Consider the following 19401-nt stretch of genomic DNA (forward strand, 5'->3'; position numbering starts at 1 on the left):
TTTGGTAGATGACAGAAAGGGACTTTGATGGAGGAAGATGGGTGTGTGTGTATGATATCTCTTAATTTATTTTTATTTGGGAGAAAATAGTGGAAACAGAATTGGACTAAAAATGGGGAGCTCTGGGTTCTATTAATGGGCAAGACACTGAATTCCCTGGGCCTCAGTTTCCTCATGTCTAAAACTGGGGGGGGGATGGCAGTTTGGAGTCAATGCTGTCTAAAGTCCCTTCTAGCACGAAAAATTCATTTCTTTCTCCTTCCTTCAACTCCTGGCCAGATCTTCCAATTACTCCCTAGTAGTTGTAAAGTTTTAGTCACAGGTAAATAGATAAGGAGAAAACACACAAACAAGAAAACCTTCTCCCACAAAAACTTCACCCATCTGACCCAACCACATCTTTTGGGAGGTTCTGGTCTTTAACCCCTAGGGAAGATTAGAGCATGTGGTGTGATGGGGTAGGCAGGAGGCTGGAATGTAGTTTAAGCGAAATCTTAAACTAGCTATTACAGAATGCAACAACAAACACAGGTGTTGCAACTGCAACTTCCCCAATGAACAACTTATAGGACCTGGGTGAAGCCACCTTAACCTACTGGAAACCAGTAGAGCACCCCCAAAATGAGAAGTCACAGAGTTTAATCTTTCTCAATTTATCTCATTAATCACCTTGGCCTCAACATCTCCTCTAGAGCCATTTCTCCCCCTCCCCCAGACCGGTCTTGGCAACATGTCCGAAGGAGGCGATCCTATAAATAAGAAGCAGCAGAACAGGAGGCCTGTGAGTGCCCCTGCCCATCCACCTGCTCTGGACCTCTGACTGTCCCCTCTCCTTCAAGTCAGGCTGGAAGTCAGGACTCCTGGCTTCTATTCTTGGCTCTGTATCCTTCCTGATTCGCTGTGACCTTGAGCAAAATGAACTGTCAGCTCCATGCTTTGGCTTCCTTCTCCATGGAGTGTGAGAATGACCTTTTAGGGGCACTTTAAGCATCTTGGAGGAAGTAAAAACAGAAGATTTATAGGTCCTCTGAGGGGATTTTAAGCTCTTTGAGGCCAGGGACAGGTACCTGGCACTTCTTGTATCTCCCATAATTTACAGGCACAAGGGGTCATGAGTAAAGAGGTAGAAGACACCTTAGAGTTAATTTAATCCCCCTTCCCCTTTATTGAAGCAATCAGGGTTAAGTGACTTGAGAAGGGTCACACAGCTAGTAAGTGTCTGAGGCTGGATTTGAATTTAGGTGCTCCTGACTTCAGGGCTGGTGTTCTATTCACTGTGCCACCTAGCTGCGCCCCCTCCAATTCCCTTCTTACAGAAGAAGAAAGAAGTCCAGAAAGGCTGTGCTCTTGCCCAATAGCACAGAAGTAGTGACAGTTGAGATTTAAACTCTAGTCCTTGGATGCCGGATCAAAGTTCTCTTTTGAATGTGCCATTCATTCTTCCTTTTGAAGTTAATCCAGCTTCATTCAATAGTTTTCCTGTTTACCCCTCATATGAGTATATTTGGAACAATCTGTACATAAAATCTATAGCGATAACCTGGTATAATGGAGGGAACCCTAAACGCTGTTGCATAATATTGGACATTGGACAAGTCATAATCTCTCTGGACCTTAGTTGCCTCATTGAAAATGGAAAGATTAGAAGAGATGATCTCTAAAGTAGAGTATAGCCTTGAGTCCATGAAGAGTCTATGCATAAATTGCATCAATGTTTTAAAAGATCTGTAAGAAGATAGAAGTTCCTTGAGGATAGGATCTGTTTTGCTGTTGGTCTTTTTATCACCAGCTCGGAGAACTAATCTGGCACATACATAGTAGAGGCTTAAAAATTGTTTATTGATTGCTTCAATCATTGTGGGTTTTCTCTGGTAGATACTGCAATCCCTCTCTGCATTAGTGAATCTTCCTGACACAGTTTCATGAATTACTCTTGTTTAAAAAAAAATCTGCACCTGGTAGGCCAACCTTCAATAGCAGGCACACAGTCTATTGCTAGGCCTACCAGTGAATGTCTTTCTAGGTTGGTCAGACATGTCAGGGCTTTTATTCCAAAAGCAAATATAGCTTTCAAGAACCAGGGGCCACCTCCACCACAGTGAGGCATTGAGTTGGATAATGGTAGAACGTGCCTAGGTTAATTGCCATAAAGGCTAGCTTCTCCATTATAACCTAGATTCCCTTTTAATACTGCCAAGGAGTGTGAGAATGACCTTTTAGTGGCACTGTAAGACTGCCATCTGGTTTTAGTGGAATTGGAACACTGTCAGTTCCAATGTACATTTATGTAGCATGTTATGGTTTATAAAGCACTTCCCTCAAAACCATCCTGAGATGGTGGCAGTGCAAGTATTCTTTTTTTTTTTTTTCAGTGAGGCAATTGGGGTTAAGTGACTTGCCCAGGGTCACACAGCTAGTAAGTGTTAAGTGTCTGAGGCCGGATTTGAACCCAGGTCCTCCTGACTCCAGGGCCAGTGCTCTATCCACTGTGCCACCTAGCTGCCCCTAGTGCAAGTATTCTTACCCCCATCTTAGAGATAATGACATCGAGGTTCAGAGAGGTGGATGAAGTACTTCTCTAAGCACAGCCTAGACTCAAACTCAGGTCTTCTGACTACAATACTAGTATTATTTCCATTGTAAAATGGTTAGATGGGTGATTAGCTGAAGTGAGACCAAATTAGAAAGGTAAATCTTCTGGAGAAAAGCAAATCTTACACAATTCATTCTAAAACTCAAAAGAAGAACTCACAACTCAACTCTTCGGTTGTTTATTTTTTGGTATTATCCATGCTGCTGCTCCACTCAATTGGAGTATTAATAACTAACATTTCTTTAACTCTTTAAGGTTTGCAAAGCACTCAAAATATTAAATGTTAACTCATTTGATCCTCACAACAACCTCATGAAGCCGATGTTAACAGTTATACCCACTTTACAGGTAGGAAAACTAAGGCTGAGAGAGGTTTAGTGATTTACCCATAATAACACATCCAGGGGCAGCTGGGTGGCATAGTGGATAAAGTACCTCTCTGGATTTGGGAGGATCTGAGTTCAAATCCGGCCTCAGACACTTGATACTTACTAGCTGTATGACCCTGAGCAAGTCACTTAACCCTCATTGCCGCACAAAACTAACTAAATAAAGCTAAAATTAAAAATAAATAAATAAATAACACAGCCAGTAAGTGTCTGAGGTAGGATTAAAACTCACATCTTCCTGACTAGCACATAGCCACCTAATTGCTTCATTGTATCAGCTCATGAAAAAGTTCTCCCAACCAATTTTTTTTTAGGGCAATGAGGGTTAAGTGACTTGCCCAGGGTCACACAGCTAGTAAGTATCAAGTGTCTGAGGCTGGATTTGAACTCAGGTCTTCCTGAATCCAGGGCTGGTGCTTTTTCCACTGAGCCACCTAGCTGCACCCTCCCAACCAATTTATTATCCCAGGAAATATCCAGGAATTAAATAAAAATTAATAAAATCAGCAAAGTGTGTGATTCAACCACACAAAAATTCTTACTAGCTTTGGGCAAGTAGGTAAAAGTTGATTTGCAAATCTATCATGATTTCCCTTAACTCTAGCTGTCTTCTCCATTTCCCTGCTGGGCTGGAATAATTTCTAGGTATAATTTGCCCTGTTTGGAAGTGTTATTATTCAGTTGTATCCAACTCTCTGTGACCCCATTTGGGATTTTCTTGGCAAAGATACTGGAGAAGTTTGCCATTTCCTTCTCCAGCACATTTTACAGATGAGGAAACTGAGGCAGGTTTAAGTGACTTGCCTGGTGTCACACAGCTAGTAAGTATCCGAGGCCAGATTTGTACTTAGGTGTGGCTGATTGCAGACCGGGTGTTCTAGTTTAGCTAAAAGCCAGTCACATGGTCTGCTCCTCTGCAACCTCAAAAACCTCAGTAGTCTATAAGGTCTCAAATGGATGGATGCACTGAAGTTGCCAATCCCAGGTACCTAGATGGGATCATGTTAGTGAGTAAAGGGCACTCCTGCCCAGTTATCTAACCTTGGGCAGTGGGTCTGGGCTTGGCTTGCATTGGGGGGGGGGGAAGGGAAGAAAGGGAAAAGGAAAGTAAGCAATCCCTTCACGTGGATAGCCCCAAGCACAAGAAGATACTCCCAGGAGTGCTTAAATTTTTTTCCTCCCCAAGACGCCACCCTAACCTTTTTTGTCATTTTAACCTTAGGGGTAGAGGTGAGACTGTTTGAACTCTCCCAATCCTTTCTCCAGGTAAACTATTCAGGGAATTTGGGGGTTTAGACACGGGATGGAATGTATAGCCTGCCTGGGCCTACATTTTGAACTGTGCAGGGACTTTGAAGCAAAATTCATGATCAGCCTGGAACTGGAATAAACTACAGTGATTTTCAGAGCCCCAAAGCGAACAAAAGCAAAATCTCCTTTCCCCCAAACCACCTGGTTAATGTTTTGTGAAGCTACTTAACCCATTGAGCCGAGTATTCTCTGAACTAACCCTAAACCAAATGGCTGTTCGACTGGGTTCTAATCCCTGTGATGAATTCTTCCTTCAGCAATTTTTAGTGAGTGAGCCGGGAGAAATGAAAGGAACATTGGATTTCAGAGTCAGAAGACAGGGTTTGAATGTTGACTCTGCTGTGTAATAACTAACTATAAGCAAGCCACCTAACCTCTCTGCTTACGGCCTCTCTCATCAGGAAGATGGGGACAATGTTTTTTCTCACTTGCTTTTATAGCATTGCTGTGAAAAAAGTGTTTTCTCAACTAAAAAGGCATATACTTACTTCAGAGGGATTGACATGATGATCAAGTGAGATAAATACGGCTGTGATGATCATTATTATTTATAAGGCACCCTGCTAAGGGCTGAGGATGCAGAAATGAATTGATATAGTCTCTACTTCCAAAGAGCACCTTGGCCTTTCTTTCTCACTGTTTCTCCAAGCAAAGTTATATCATCTACTAGAGACTAGAAGAAAACTGAACTAGGAGCCCTAAATTAGGAAAAATGGTCTATTCAGGGGAGATAAAACAAGGACCCAGATAATGATAGTAGTGCATAAGGAAAATATAAAACGCCATGAGGCTGCAGAGGAGGGAGAGAGCTGGATAGGTGGCCCCCCTCTTTGCTGGAGAAGCAGATGTCTGAAGAAGGACCCATCAACATCTGAGCAAGAGTAGGATGCAGAAGTCCTGTTTTCCCAGCAGAGTAGACTTGTATGACTCCCAAAATTCCCTCTGGGGCTCAACCTCTCCCAGTCTAAGATACCTAGGGAGCCCAGCATCAAAGGCAGTGTCATCCTGAACTTTCATCTTAGGTTTGTTTTGTGAGTCAGGATTTGTAGCTACCTCCTCTCTAGGCCTCAATCTCCAGCTTGGTAAAATGGGAAGAAATGTGCCCCTCTCCACACCTGACGCAGGTCAACTCAGAAGTCCTGCCTAAGGAGGGAGCCCTTAGGGGAGAAGATGTTATTTAAGCACCTTGCCTTATTCTATTCACCACAGCTTTCCCTGGGTTCCACCAGACTCTAAACCAGGTGAATGTTATTCTGTCTAAACACAAATAGGATTTCTTTTCAAGCTTCTTAGCATCTTTAAAAACATGAAACACATTTTGTAGTTTTCAAACTAAATTTCCCAAGCCACCTGGGAAGGAGGGGGAAAGGAATTTATATAATGCCTACATTGTGCTAGGCATACTAAGGGTTTAAAAAAAGATATCTTATTTGGACAGCTAGGTGGTGCAGTGGATAAAGCACTGGCCTTGGATTCAGGAGGACCTGAGTTCAAATCCAGATCAGACACTTGACACTAGCTGTGTGACCCTAGGCACATCACTTAACCCTCATTGCCCCGCAAAAAAAAAATCTTATTTGAACCTCACAACAATCCTGTGAGATAGGTGCTATTCTAACCCCCATTTTATAGGTGACGAAACTGTGCCACCAGTTGCCTCCTAGAGGTTGTCTCCTTGTTCTGACATGCTAGAGAATCTAGACAGAATCGGGTATCTGGCATCTGTCCACTGAAACAGTTTTCTAGTGGGGAGAGGGGAGCAGCAATAACTGGAGCCTCTGTAAACTCAAGGCTGGGTCACTGTCTTTGGTCAGGCTCAGCTTTCAGGGAGAATCACAGCAAACTAGGCAGCAGAGTCATTCTGTAATAGCGCCCCAGTAATGCTCTAGGACCTGATGACTCACAAATCATGACTAAACAAGGGTGTTCTACCCCACACCCCCAATTCCCATATACTGCTCACCTCCTGAAGATCAGAGAGGGAAGCCTCCCTTTTAAGGCAGAACAGCAAAGGTAAGTGTATAAGGAAGTATATGGCCTCCCATCCCCAACCAAAGTGAGGATCACTCTTCCTTAGAAGATTACTGCTAGATACCACAAAAGCTGGGAACAGGAGGATAAAGAGGGAAGAGAACAGGAAGAAAGGAGAGAGTTTGGCCACCTAGTTTGGCCTTCTTGACCAGAGTTGGAAATGAGATTCTGGCTTTTACTAAAAATCTCTTATCTAAGTTGATGGTGATGGAAAGGCTGAATAGGAAAACACACTATGAAAAGGGAAAGGAACTGGGATTAGAGGCACAGCGGATACAACACTGCACTTGAGAATCAGGAAAACATGGGTTTCAATCCTGTCTCAGACACTATCTGGGAGACTTAGCATCTAAGTCTCCTCATCTGTAAAATGGGAACAATATAGCACCTACTTCACAGGACTGTGAGGATCGAATGAAGTTACATGTAAAAGGTATGGCAAATTACAAAGTGCTATACAAATACTACTATTATCAGTCATGATTGTTATTGTTGAGAGGCAGTATGGTGTGGTGGGAAGAGAGTTGGTCTCAAAGTTAGGAAGAAAGGCATTCAGATTCTGCCTCTGATACTGATACTGGCTGATATGACCCTGGTCATTTCACTACTGATAGAGATAGTGGCTGTATGACCCTGGTCAATCCACTTCACCTGTTTCAGTGCATTAAGTAATGAGACGAATGTTGGGGGGGGAGAGAGAGAGAGAGAGAGAGAGAGAGAGAGAGAGAGAGAGAGAGCGCGCTCGCGCGAGCAAGCTCGCAAGGGGTGACCTGCAAGGTAGAGTTTCCTCACACAAGAGTTCCTTATATAAATTAAATCCCAAGGCTTTAAGCTATTAATAGCTTAAAACTGCAGACTTTGGGGACTTTAGGGACATCCTGTATATTGGGCACCTACATAATCACCTTCATTTCAATTGTGTTGTTAAAGTCATTTCCCCGGAGGCCAAGAGAAGAGGAAAAGGGCTGATTGAGCTGGCAAGGGAGGGATCTGACCTGAAGACTAAGGACCATAACCCACTGAGAGTAATGGGCAAATAAGGAAAAAGTCATAGAAACTTCCATTATTTAATGTCCTTTCAAACATTATCTTGAGTGTGGAAAGGGACATAGTGGGAAATATAGGTAATTATAAAAGCTAAATATATCAACAAAATTTATTTTAAAAAAACAATCATTTTTTTAGGACGCCTTGGGTGCCATCATGTCTAGACAGAGGAATAGACTAAATGACCTTGTAAGGTCCCTTTTAACTGGAGATTTGGGGAAACCAGATACCATCTCCCAGATTCAGTGGGTTTTGAAAAGAAAGCTTTCAGGCCTCAGCTGTTTGCCATGCACTTCTCAGGCCACTAGATGTCTCTGCTGATCCACCTGGCTGAGCCACAGGCTTATAGAATGAGCCAAGCTCCTTCCTGGGTCCTTGGGACCCTAGCCAGGACTCATCATGATATTTTGAGTTTCAAAGGGAACTAGTTCAAGTCTCCCCCTTTTTGGTATAGTTTTCCTTAACCACCACAATTTGCAGTGTTCTTAGGATGATACTTTGACAGTATCTTAAGTGCAGAGACCATAAGAGCCATCTCCAGAGGAGGAAACTGAGGTCCAGAAAGATGGAGCGACTTACCAAATGTTACTAAGACAGTAGGAAGGCAAACAATAGGATCTGAACTCCTCTAATCTCTAACCTACTTCTCCTCTCCTCCCTTTAAACTATCTAAATAACTTATGCTCCAAAAGAAAGTAAACTTGAGATTTAGCATTGTATAATTTTTGGTCTTTGTATATCTAGCACGTATAAAAAGTGTTTGATTTATTGACTATCCATTCAGCACATACCACACACTGCTTTCTACTGTATATTGCTTTGTATTTGTATACTGATCAAATTCAACAAGCATTTTTCACACCTGTTAGGTGCCAGCCACTGTGTTAGGTGCTAGGGATATAAAGGCAAAGTAAAAAAAAAACCAAAAACAGTCCCTGTCCTCAAATGGCTTACATGCTATAGGAGATGGAGGAGAATCTAAGATGTGAAGAATTCAGTACATTTATGGTAACCTGAGGAAGGAGAAAGCACTAACAAATAGGGGGGAGTTTTCAGTAGTAGGTGACTCAAAAGCTCAGCCTTGACAGAAGATAGGGATTCTAAGAGATAGCAGTGAGGAGGGAGTGCATCCCAGGCATGGGGAACAGCCAGTGCAAAGGCATGGGCGGGGGGTGGAAGGTAGTGTAAAAAGTTAAGGGACAGTGAATAGATGAGTTTGGATGGAATGTGGTATGTGAAGAGCAGGAATGTGAAATAAGCCTGGGAAGGGTAGTTGTAGTCAACTTGTGAAGCATGTTAGATGCCAAGCTGAGCAACTTATATTCTATCCTAAAAGGCAATAAGTAGACCCTGAAGAGTCTTGAGCAGTGGAGCAACATGATTGGACTTGTAATTTAGGAAGATTATTTTGGCAGTGGTAAGGAGGATGGATTTGAGAGGACGGAGATTGGAAGTCTCATTAGGAGGCTGTTGCAACAGTTTAAATGAAAGGTGATGAGAACTTGAAGTAGGAAGAGGGCTGTGGAAGTTGAGGGAAAGGGAGAGACACCAGAGACATTCTAGAGAAAGATTTGACCAACTCAGTTGACAGGCTGTCTATCAGGGGGATTCCTTATACACCAGGCAGAGCTTGTCTCGTGCTCAACCATGGAATCTTGGAGAGAAGGGACTTTGTCCTTCATTTCCTTACATCTCTTCTACCATCTCGCAAAGTGCCTTGAACATAGCAGGCGCTTCGTATTTATTTGTAGGAAGCTTAGCCTGGGTCAGGAGTGGGAGGAGAGGGGCCGGCCCTTTTGCTATCCACCCTTTTCCTGGGAGTCTCCCCCTTCTGTCACTCTTCTCCTTGAGTGCAGCCAGAGGCCCCTCTAAGGCTGGGGTAGGTTCTCAACCAAGAAGCCAAATGCCTATAAACAAACCACCTAATCCTTTCTGTATTGCTCTAGCCAGGGGCTCTAGCCTCAAGGGATAGGCAGCTCTGGACTGTGGGGACAAGAAACAGCTGCTGCTCTTAAGGAACTTTGCTTCCCGGAAGGCTCTACTCAGGTTTCACCGACTGAAAAGGGTAGTCTCCCTATCCCCTGGTGTTCAGCTCGGGGAGGGAGTCCAAGGGGAGGGGCAAGGGCTTGGATGATGGCGGACTTCATGTCTGTGAAGTGGCGGGCAGCTGCTGAGGTGGACAGGGGGAGCTCCAAATGGTCAGGCCGGTTGGCAAGTTGGAATGGACAACCATTTTGTACCTTCTGTCCTAGAGAGGTGTTTCTTTCCATCTCCATATGTTTCACACAGTGGCTGAACCCCACAACCAGCCATGGAAATTCCTAGGCTGGACAGGCTCCCCAAAGCTTGCTGGGCAGATTCTCAGGATGTAAACTGAGCTGCTTGGTCTGAGCAGTAGCATGTTTATTCCTTGAGGACAACAGCTCTTTATGTTTGTTTTGGTATGCTTTCTGTCTAACACAGTGCTCAGTACATAGTAAGTGTAAAGGCTAAAATTCTAGCTATATTGTCTAAAATATCTAATGAGTGGTCGACAATAAATTATAAGCTTTAGCAAGAGTTAGACTTTTAAGCATTTATTAAGGAGAATAAGAATTTGGTAAAGAGAGAGAGAAAGGCCTAGATTCATCTATCTATTAAAGGGAGAGAGCATTCCTAGCTCCCTTCTCCACCAGAGTCCTCCGGAAAGAGAGTGAGCCAGCACGCCAGCCTCCCCCTTCACCCTCCCACAAGCCAACATCACTTCCTGACGCCAAAGAAAGCCGCATGGTCCTGTCCTCAGAGACCCTCTCCTCATGGCCGAGCTTTTCTACAGTAAGTCTCCAGCAGGTGGAGTCATTCCAATCGTTATATAGGTGTTTAATAAATGCTCAGTAGGTCTGATTAGATTGCACTGGATAAAAGCTGACATTATTCCCTCCTCCCATCCTTGTGTGTTCAAGGTTGCCTTCCTGGGCAGGAGATTCCTGGCATCTAGCCTCACAAATAGGCAGCTGCCCCTTCTTGGATTCCCTCTGCCCAGGGTCTCAGAATTGGTGCCCCATCTGTTGCTCCACTGATCCCCCAGCATTGGTCAAAGTTAAGTTGTACACCCTTTGTCTCAGGCTATAACTTTGTTTTTTCGCCCTTGGCACACAGTTTGCTAGTTATTGAATTGCTCAGTCCATACAACACAAGAATGATGACCCCATTTTGCAGAGAAGAAACTAAAATTCAAGGAGTTAGATAACTTGCCTAAGGTTACACAATAATAGAGATGGGATTCAAACTCAGGTCTTTTGATTCCTGAGTTTAATTATATTTTCTCTAAACTATGTTTCTACAATGCCAAATGCCCATTGCTTTGATGAGCAGCCTGCTTTTAGCTTTTGGCTTCTCCTACTTGGAGCAAGCCTAGGAAATCGCTGTTCCCTGTGATTCATTCCCCTTCATCCACTGAAAATAATACCTTAGGAGAAGGCCAGTCATTCATTCAGTGGGTATATAATGAGCGTCTGTTGCATACTCAGTGCTGTGGAAAAGAAATGGAAATCTAAGACAGCACCTACTTTCAAGGAGGTTACAATCTCCCGGGGGACAGAGGGCATCCAAATACAAAGATGGGAAATTCCCCCGCACTTGCCAGGCTGGGATGTTCCCAGAGAGCAAAGCAATTACAGACTCACAGAATAGTCTATCTGCAAGGGGACCTCGGAGACCATTCTGTCACAATCCTACCTAAAGCACAAATCATTCCCACAGTATCTCCCAAAATAGGCAATCGAGCCCCTGCTCAAATCCTGCCAGGGACAAGCATTCTCTTATTTCCCATTCCACATTTGGACAACCTAGTGGCCTTGTAGCAAATGCCACATGGTTTTTGTACTGGTTCAATTGAATTCAACTATTACTTTCCGGGAAAGAGGATATAAATGACACACTGAGGAGAGGCCCTGCCCACGAGGAGCCTATAATTTGACTAGAACAGGAGACTAGCACTCAGGGGGCAGTTAAATAACTTTTGATAGGTATGACCTAATGCTGAATAAGTGTTTCAGCTGTTGAGAGGAGAGGGAAGGATCATGGTAGGCTGCAGCAAGCTTCATGGAGGAATCTGCAGAAGGCAGCAACAGTAGCCAGAGTCCCTGGATGCTGCTTTTGTAGCCTGGCATCCCTGGGAAGATACTTGTGCCCCACAAAAGTCACTTCACCTCCTTGCCTGCCCTGCCCCCAGCCCTCCCTTCAATCCCTAACCAGAAAAGTCAGTAGTAGATACAAATAGCTAAAGAAGGAGGGGGCCAAAAGAGAGGTAATGTGGTGGGAAGGTCGGTTGCTAAAAAACTGAAATTTCTTTCGTTTGTTTTTTTTTTTTTAACACCAATGTACAAAATTAACATATGGAGGCAAACTATGAGCCAGCAGTTTGCAACAAAGCCGGCGGGGGCGGGGTGCAGGGAGACAGAGGAGTGCTGGGGGAGGGGAAAGGGGAGGAGGAGGAGGAATGTTGATCCCTTCAGATCATGTTCCAAAGGGGAGAGACCCCTCCCCAAAGCAGCCAGGCAGTGCTGCTATTTTAGGCTGGGGGGGATTAAGGCTGAACCATGACGAATGTCACAGAGTACTTTTTCTTTTTCCTCTGGGGCACCCCTCCTTTCCCCAGCTCAAAGGCTCAGATCCCCAATTCTAGCTCTACCCAGGAAAGCCACCACTCCCATTTCATAGTGTTTTAGAAGTTCATGGGAAACTCATTAAGTCAGAGTCTGGTCCTTCCCAGAAAAAGGACGACTCCATCTTCCTCAAACTCTCTCTATCTCCCTCATCCTGTCTCTCTTTCTCTGTCTCTGGTAATTCCCAAGCTTCCTTCCTTTGAGGAAAGTTGAGGTTTTTGCAACATCCATCCGTAGGGTCAGTGGTCTGAAGCTTGAAATGATATGGATAAACATTGCCTCTTCCTTTCCCCAAAGATCAAAAGTCCTCTGGCTAACCAGGAGGGCTAGTTTTCTTGGAGATCCTGTTTACCCACAGCCATTCTTGCCTTCTTCCCTGAACTTCAACTCCCTCAGACGACCCTGCCAGATTCTTGTCCCCAGTCCCGAACAGGATTCCAAAGAGTTGCTCACTTACTGCCTGCCCAGAAGTCATACCAGTTCTCTCTCCCCCCTCCACGGTATAGCTCCTCATTGAACTCCCCCCCCCCCCACTCCAGACCTAGAGGTAGAGTTGGAGGGCCCAGGAGGGGGAATCCAGTGCCTCTCTAAGGGCCTGATTATTTCCAAAGACTTGTGCTAATTTTCTGATATGATCCTCACATCTCTGTGAGGCACTAAATCCTCATTACTTTTCCTGACCGATGCATTCTAATTAGATCAACACTTAAAAAAAATTCACAATAGCCACAGGATGGCTTTCCATCTCATTAACTCCTCACTTATTATTTTCATGAAAATTACTGATAAAAATGTGCATCTCCATTTGGTGAGGCCTCACAGCCTCCTCAGCTCCTATCTCGGATCTCTCCCGTCACCGGGGCTGCGCACCGTTGCTATAGCAACCCACAATAATAGAAACTAATAAATTACAAACGAGATGCTCGTTGAGCAATTATTGTCCTCTTTTATGCAAGTTTCTTGCTAATTTTGATCATAAGGGAAAGTACAATAAGACTCTGAAGGAATGAGTCTATTTCAAGAGAATATTAGCAAACAGAAGCCTGGGCGGCTTCTTCAGATCTGTGATAAAATGATTTGGTTATTTCAGGCAATCAAAAGAGGAAATAAACTTCTTGTCCCACACCTCCCATAATCCAAAGCCCCCACCCCACACCTTTCACTGTCTCCCAGTTCCACAAAGGTCTTACATAGCAGGGATGGTATTTGTTTTCAGGGTGAAACCTCAGGAGATGGGGCTCACTATCAAAGAAAGAGTCTCTTGAAGTCCTCCCCTCCCTTTGCCTGCCTCCATCCAATCTAAAGTGTCCTGGAAATAAGGCTTTTTGTGTACAGGAGGGCTCCTGTTCTATAAGATCTCCTAGAAATTAGATCCCGCAGTCTTCCTCTGTCCCCCTTCTAGCATTTCAATTTGTACCACTCCCCACCTCTCTCACCCCACCAGATGGGCTGCTCGAAGAGAATGAGTCATCACAAACCTTCTTCAGAAGACATGCCAATATGTTGAGACTGAAGGAAAAGGAGGTAAAGTCATCCTTCCTCCTCATCATACCCCCATAGTGGAACAGGAAGAATCAAAGGAAGGAGGTATTATTCATAGGGTCATAGATTCACAGTTAGAAGGGACCTTAGAGGTCATCTCTTCCAATCTTCGTTTTACAGAAGAGGGCACTGAGCTTTATAGAGGATTAACACCTTGCATGGGATGACCCAAGTACTAAATGGTAGAGTTGGGATTTCTACCCAAGAACTAGGACCCCTGTGCCGTGCCTTCTAGGACAGGAGCCAATGGTTCTATACAAGTAGCAAACAACACCAAGGTGAAGCCTGGCTTATATCAAGGCTGATCTTTGGATGGAAGTTTGGTGATTATATATCATTAGATCTTTCCCTTAGGTGATGGGCTTCTCAAACTATGGGTTAGAGGATTATGGGAGTGGTTTATCCCAACCTAGAATATAGCATCTGCCCTTCTTCCTACCTTCTAGCTTCTTTGAAACTGAGGTGGAGTGGAGGGAACTGGAGAGGCACCATTAGACAGTCACACTGAGCAAAGTTTTGGGGTCATGAACCTGAAATTAAAGTGTCTGATGAAGCAGTAGTGGGGTGAGAAGATGTGAGAACCATCAGAAGAGAGTGGTCAAGGAGAGGTGGACTGTCCAGTAGTCAGAAAAGTGCCAAAGAATTGTTGGTGTGCCCATAGTAGTCACCACCAACCAACAGCTAAGGCAGGCCAGAGCACTTCAGCACTAGAGTTGAAGGTGTGCTGCTTATGGTAAAACCAGGAGCCAGGCTGCCTGCGTATGAGTCTCAGTTTTGTCCTCGCCTCAAAGAAAATACTCTCCTCCACAAGAGTTGCTTCACCTATAAACAGGAACACTTTGCTCAGCATTATCTTGGAGACTTCTCCACTCACAGAATCCCCTCTTCAGGGGCTTTTAGCTACCCCCTTGGAGAATACATGAGAGAGGGCCCCAACAACCCTGAGTTGGAGGAAGCCTATCATGAGATGTATGTTACCTGTGGGTGCAGGTTTATGGAGGGTTGGTTGGGGGAATAGGGACCTCCAAGGTCATTCCTGAGCAGGTTGTCACTGTGCATCTTAGTCTTGAGGCAGGTGATGTAACGGTTACAAAAGTCCTTGCAGAGTTCATTCACTTTTTCCAGCTCCAACAGGTGGATTCTCAGAACCTGGATTGCTTTCACCATCTGGAGAGGTGGGGAAGGCAAGGGAAGGAGTGAGAGGTGAGGCCATGGCATCCCTTCTGGTATCATGCATACACACTCATGCCCTCTTCCCATTCCCATCTGTATGACCCCAAGGCCACAGGAGGAAAAGCAGCATCACTCACTGCAGCAGTATCCAAGGGAACAAGAGCTTCTTAAGAAGGCCTTTCTCTAGGGGGCAGCTAGGTGGCAAAGTGGATAAAACACTGGCCCTAGATTCAGGAGGACCTGAGTTCAAATCCAGCCTTAGACATTTGACACTTACTAGCTGTGTGACCCTGGGCAAGTCACTTAACACCCATTGCGCCAAACCAAAAAAATATATAGTAAGAAGGCCCTTTCTCCAGAAAAGTTGCCATGGATTAGAACAGGAGATATAGAGATTCTCTATCTCTGAGCTGGTATAGTTCTAATCCAACCTCTTCCAGGAAGCCTTCTTAGATTAATACTATCCTAATTCTCCAAAATGTCAAAATAGTTTCTTTTTTTGTTTGTTGTTGTTTTTTTTACGTGAGGCAATGGGGGTTAAGTGACTTGCCCAGGGTCACACAGTTACTTGTGTCAAGTGTCTGAGGCTGGATTTGAACTCATGTACTCCTGAATCCAGGGCTGGTGCTTTATCCACTGCACCACCTAGCTGCCCTCAAAATAATTTCTAATCTCCACCCCCCAATCTATCAACATTCTTTTTGTAGTAATTATGTATTCTGACAACCTATTAGAAGTCTTTGTCTCCTGGAGCTCTTTGAGGTCAGTGATATTTGTTCTTTAAAGAAAAAAATATCATTAAGGCTTTCTATCTCTATATCACAACCATTTCAACTTCTCCAGGATGAAGTTTCCTTTGTGAAAATTAATATCTTTTTTTTTTTTAAGTGACGCAATTGGGGTTAAGTGACTTGCCCAGGGTCACACAGCTAGTAAGTGTTAAGTGTCTGAGGCCGGATTTGAACTCAGGTACTCCTGACTCCAGGGCCGGTGCTCTATCCACTGCGCCACCTAGCTGCCCCGAAAATTAATATCTAATAATAATAGCTAATATTTTGAAAGGCCTTTAAGGTATGGAAAGAACTTTACAGGTGTTATATCATTTGGTCCTCACAAAAACCCTGTGAGGTAGATGCTATTATTATCATCCCTATTTTACAGATGAGGAAACTGAGGCTGAGAGCTTTTGTAAGTGACTTGTCCAGGGTCACAGAGCTTTATAAGTGCCTAAAGCAAGATTTGTTTTTATATTTTCCTAAATCCAATTCTAGCACTCCATCCACTCCACATACCACCTAACTGCAAAAATAAAACAAGTTGTCACCAACATCATAAAAAGTATACAATATTTTGTCCTGGTAGCCCCCCCCCCCCCCCCCCCCCCCCCCCCCCCCGCCCCATTTCCCTGCTAAGGGAGAAGGTAATTTTTCATTATCAGCTGTCTGGGATCTTTAAAGACTTTTCATTTCCTCACTTCATCTTCTTTTATGATCTTTTAGTTTACATTGTTGTAGTCATGTCTAACAGGTCTCTTTGTATTGCCTATTTATGGTGGCAGAGTGCAGGAAGTACAGGACCTAGAATCAGGAGCACTTGACTTTAAATGCTTCCCCAAATACTTACTAGTTCTGTGACCTTGGGCAAGTCACTACTGCTGTCTGCTTCAATTTCCTCATTGGTAAAATGAGGATAATAGCACTTACATCCTAGGGTTGTTTTGAGGATCAAATGAGGTAATAATTGTAAAGTGCTTAGCACAGTGCCTGTCAGATAGTACAGGCACTAGGCAGATTATTTTTCTTTTTCTTTTGGGGCAATGAGGGTTAAGTGACTTGCCCAGGGTCACACAGCTAGTAAGTGTCAAGTGTTTGAGGCTGGAATTGAACTCAGGTCCTCCTGAATCCAGGGCCGTTGCTTTATCCACTGTGCCACCTAGCTGCCCCTAGGCAAATTCTGAGTTGAAATCTAGAGTATTTCAGCCACACCACCAACAGTGGATCAATGCACCTATCTTCTACAACATTAACTATTGGTCATGTGATTGTGAGATGTAACCTCAGAACTGTTTTCATTTTCATTTCTCTTACAATTAGTAATTTGGAGCATGTTTTGATTTGGTCGTTTTAAGTCTGTCACACTTCTTTTGAAAACAGTTTGTAACCTTTGGCTCTTGATGATATATACTTATTTTTGGAATTGTAATGATTGGAATGACGCCACCTGCTGGAGACTTACTGTATAAGAGTTCCACCCATGAAGCGAAGGTCTTTGAGGGCAAGACCAGGAGTCTTGTCTTTGGCGTCAGGAAGTGACGCAGGCTAGTGGGAGGAGGAAGGAAGAGACTGGCGCTCGCTCTCACTCTCTTTCCTTTGGACTCTGGTGGAGAGCGAAGCTAGAAATGTGCTCTCCCTTTAATAGTTAGGAATCTAGGCCTTTCTCTTTACCAAATTCTTATTCTCCTTAATAAATGCTTAAAAGTCTAACTCTTGCTAAAGCTTATAATTTATTGGTGACCACTCATTAGATATTTTAGACAGTTTAGCTAGAATTTTAGCCCTTAACAGATGGCTGACCACCAAGAGGAAAGCTAAACCTCAGTCTTCTGATCTTCTGGTTGGGTAAGAAATTTCCCCTACCCTCTCCCTTTAACTAAGTACTGGTGTACTGGCTGTGTTTTCCCTTTAAATTTTTTCGAATGGACCTTTTAAACTCCCTAATTACCCTATTTTTGATTTTAGTCTGTTTAACCAGACAAATGGGAGATAAGATCATGTTAATGCTTTGTTTTTGTGGATTTTCTATTTTTCTTTTTCTTTTTGTTAAAAGAGCCAGCAACTTACACAAGGAAATATCTCTCCCTCTCCCAACCAAGCTTTTTCAGAGAAACCTGAAGAGATTCCTGCAGCTTTTCCCAGTTCTAACACTAATTGTTGCTCTAATTTTGCATGCCTGGAGGCAATGACCCACCCTCTAGAAGCTTTTAATCCCCTAGCGCCTGGAGGCCAAGTGGGGGAAGAGGAATCCAGGCCTGAGTTCAAAATCTAGTCTGATTCAAATTGCGCTGGTCCCTCCCCTCCTCTCCAGACCCCACCCTCTACTCCCCCCATGGCCAAGCCCATTGCTTCCCCTGCCTGGGAAGTCCAGAGATCTGATGCGCATGCTCAACTTTCTGTAACTACATTTGCAGCTTCAGGCTCAGCCCTTCCCCAGCCTGGCTGTGCTTCTGAGACAACCTTAGAAAACCCTTTGAATTCCAGATATACTCGTTTTGTTCATAATTTTGCTAACCTGCTTTTGTCTTTAATTAGTAATCTTATAAAGCATTTGTATGGTGAAAAGACTGACAGACAATATAGAGGGGTTAAAGAAGAAAAACTTAAGCTGAATAAGAATGATAATCATCAACATAGTTCAAGACTCCTCTTCTTTTGCCATGGAAGGGTATATATTTTACAGAAATGTAGAAGTCAGCAGCAAGGTATTGATATGAGTATTGGGGATTTTAGATTTCGGAATCAAAAGTGTTCTGAATTCACTCAGAGTAATAGTATCAGTTCAGAGGTTACATAGGATTTCTATGCTATTATATATACGTTTTGAAATTAATGGTATGGGTTTATTTTCATAGAGATTTTCATGCTTTTGAGATTGTGTCTTATACTTAGTTCCTAAAACAAGGAAAATATTTGTAAAAGCTTTTTATAGTCATGTGATCAAGTTTATATTTTGTAATACTCTTATTAATATTAAGTTCATATTCATTTAGATTTCCCTAGTTTGAATTTCATTGTCTTTTATTGTTCCATGTGTATTTTCTTCTATTCATTTGTCTATCTAATTTTGAAAAAATTGCAAGATGGTTTTGATTTCATAATACAATGTTAATTCTAGGAGCATTGTGCTCCCATATTCTGAGTTGTTTGTTTTTGTTATTTTTTTTTCTCAACTGATTATTTGATCAAACTCTTTAAAGCATTTCCCTGGCAAATTGGTTGCCATGGCAAGTGTAAAGAAGTATTATTTTTGATAAGCATATTCCAAAAAAAAAAAGAGGGGAACATTTGTAAAAGTTTTCTTTTTTCAAAAAAAAAAGTTTTCTTTGAGATTCTGTTGTGCTTTAACTTGTATTTAAATATGTTCTGATTTTTCAAAAAAGTAATTGTATACTAAGTAAAAAAAAGGGGTATTATTTGAAATTGTTGCATAATTATATATTGTGTTCTGAGTCAAGATGTATTCACATTTTTTGCAATCATTTATTATCCTCAATTTTAAAATCCATATGAGACTTGGATTATGGGAACTTATCATTTAAGACATTAATTGCCTTTATTCTGAGTTATCAGATGCCAGTTGGCCAAGATGCCATCCAATCACAAAATGAGGAATACATGTAAGAGCAGACACTGAACTGTCACATGAGGGGAGACATGCATGAAGTCAAGGTATGGTCGAGGGAACGGCTTTTGACAAATGTTGAGGTTGGATTCTCTTGGTTTAATATTTTCTTTTTCCCCACAATATTATACAGATGGCTGGAAGTATTCATCCCACCCATCTCATTCTACACCTGGCTTCTATGCCCCCTCCTATATGCCTGATGCCATGGACATCTGAATCCCATGCATCTGATTAAGTCTGACTCAGTTTCCTCCAATATATTCGGTGG

The 19401-nt window shown here is 43.1% G+C and overlaps 1 protein-coding gene across 9 annotated transcripts in view; it reads right to left on the bottom strand.

The window, feature by feature from the left end:
- The window catches only part of PKNOX2 (PBX/knotted 1 homeobox 2), a 382423-nt gene that overhangs the window by 39724 nt on the left and 323298 nt on the right, over positions 1-19401 (bottom strand). For all 9 annotated transcript variants that reach the window (XM_043997764.1, XM_043997763.1, XM_043997765.1 and 6 more), the window contains one exon: positions 14538-14726. In XM_043997764.1, the coding sequence (XP_043853699.1) occupies positions 14538-14726 (189 nt within the window). The remainder of the gene's footprint in view (positions 1-14537; positions 14727-19401) is intronic.

Source organism: Dromiciops gliroides, chromosome 3, assembly GCF_019393635.1.
Source record: "Dromiciops gliroides isolate mDroGli1 chromosome 3, mDroGli1.pri, whole genome shotgun sequence".
NCBI lineage: Eukaryota > Metazoa > Chordata > Mammalia > Microbiotheria > Microbiotheriidae > Dromiciops > Dromiciops gliroides.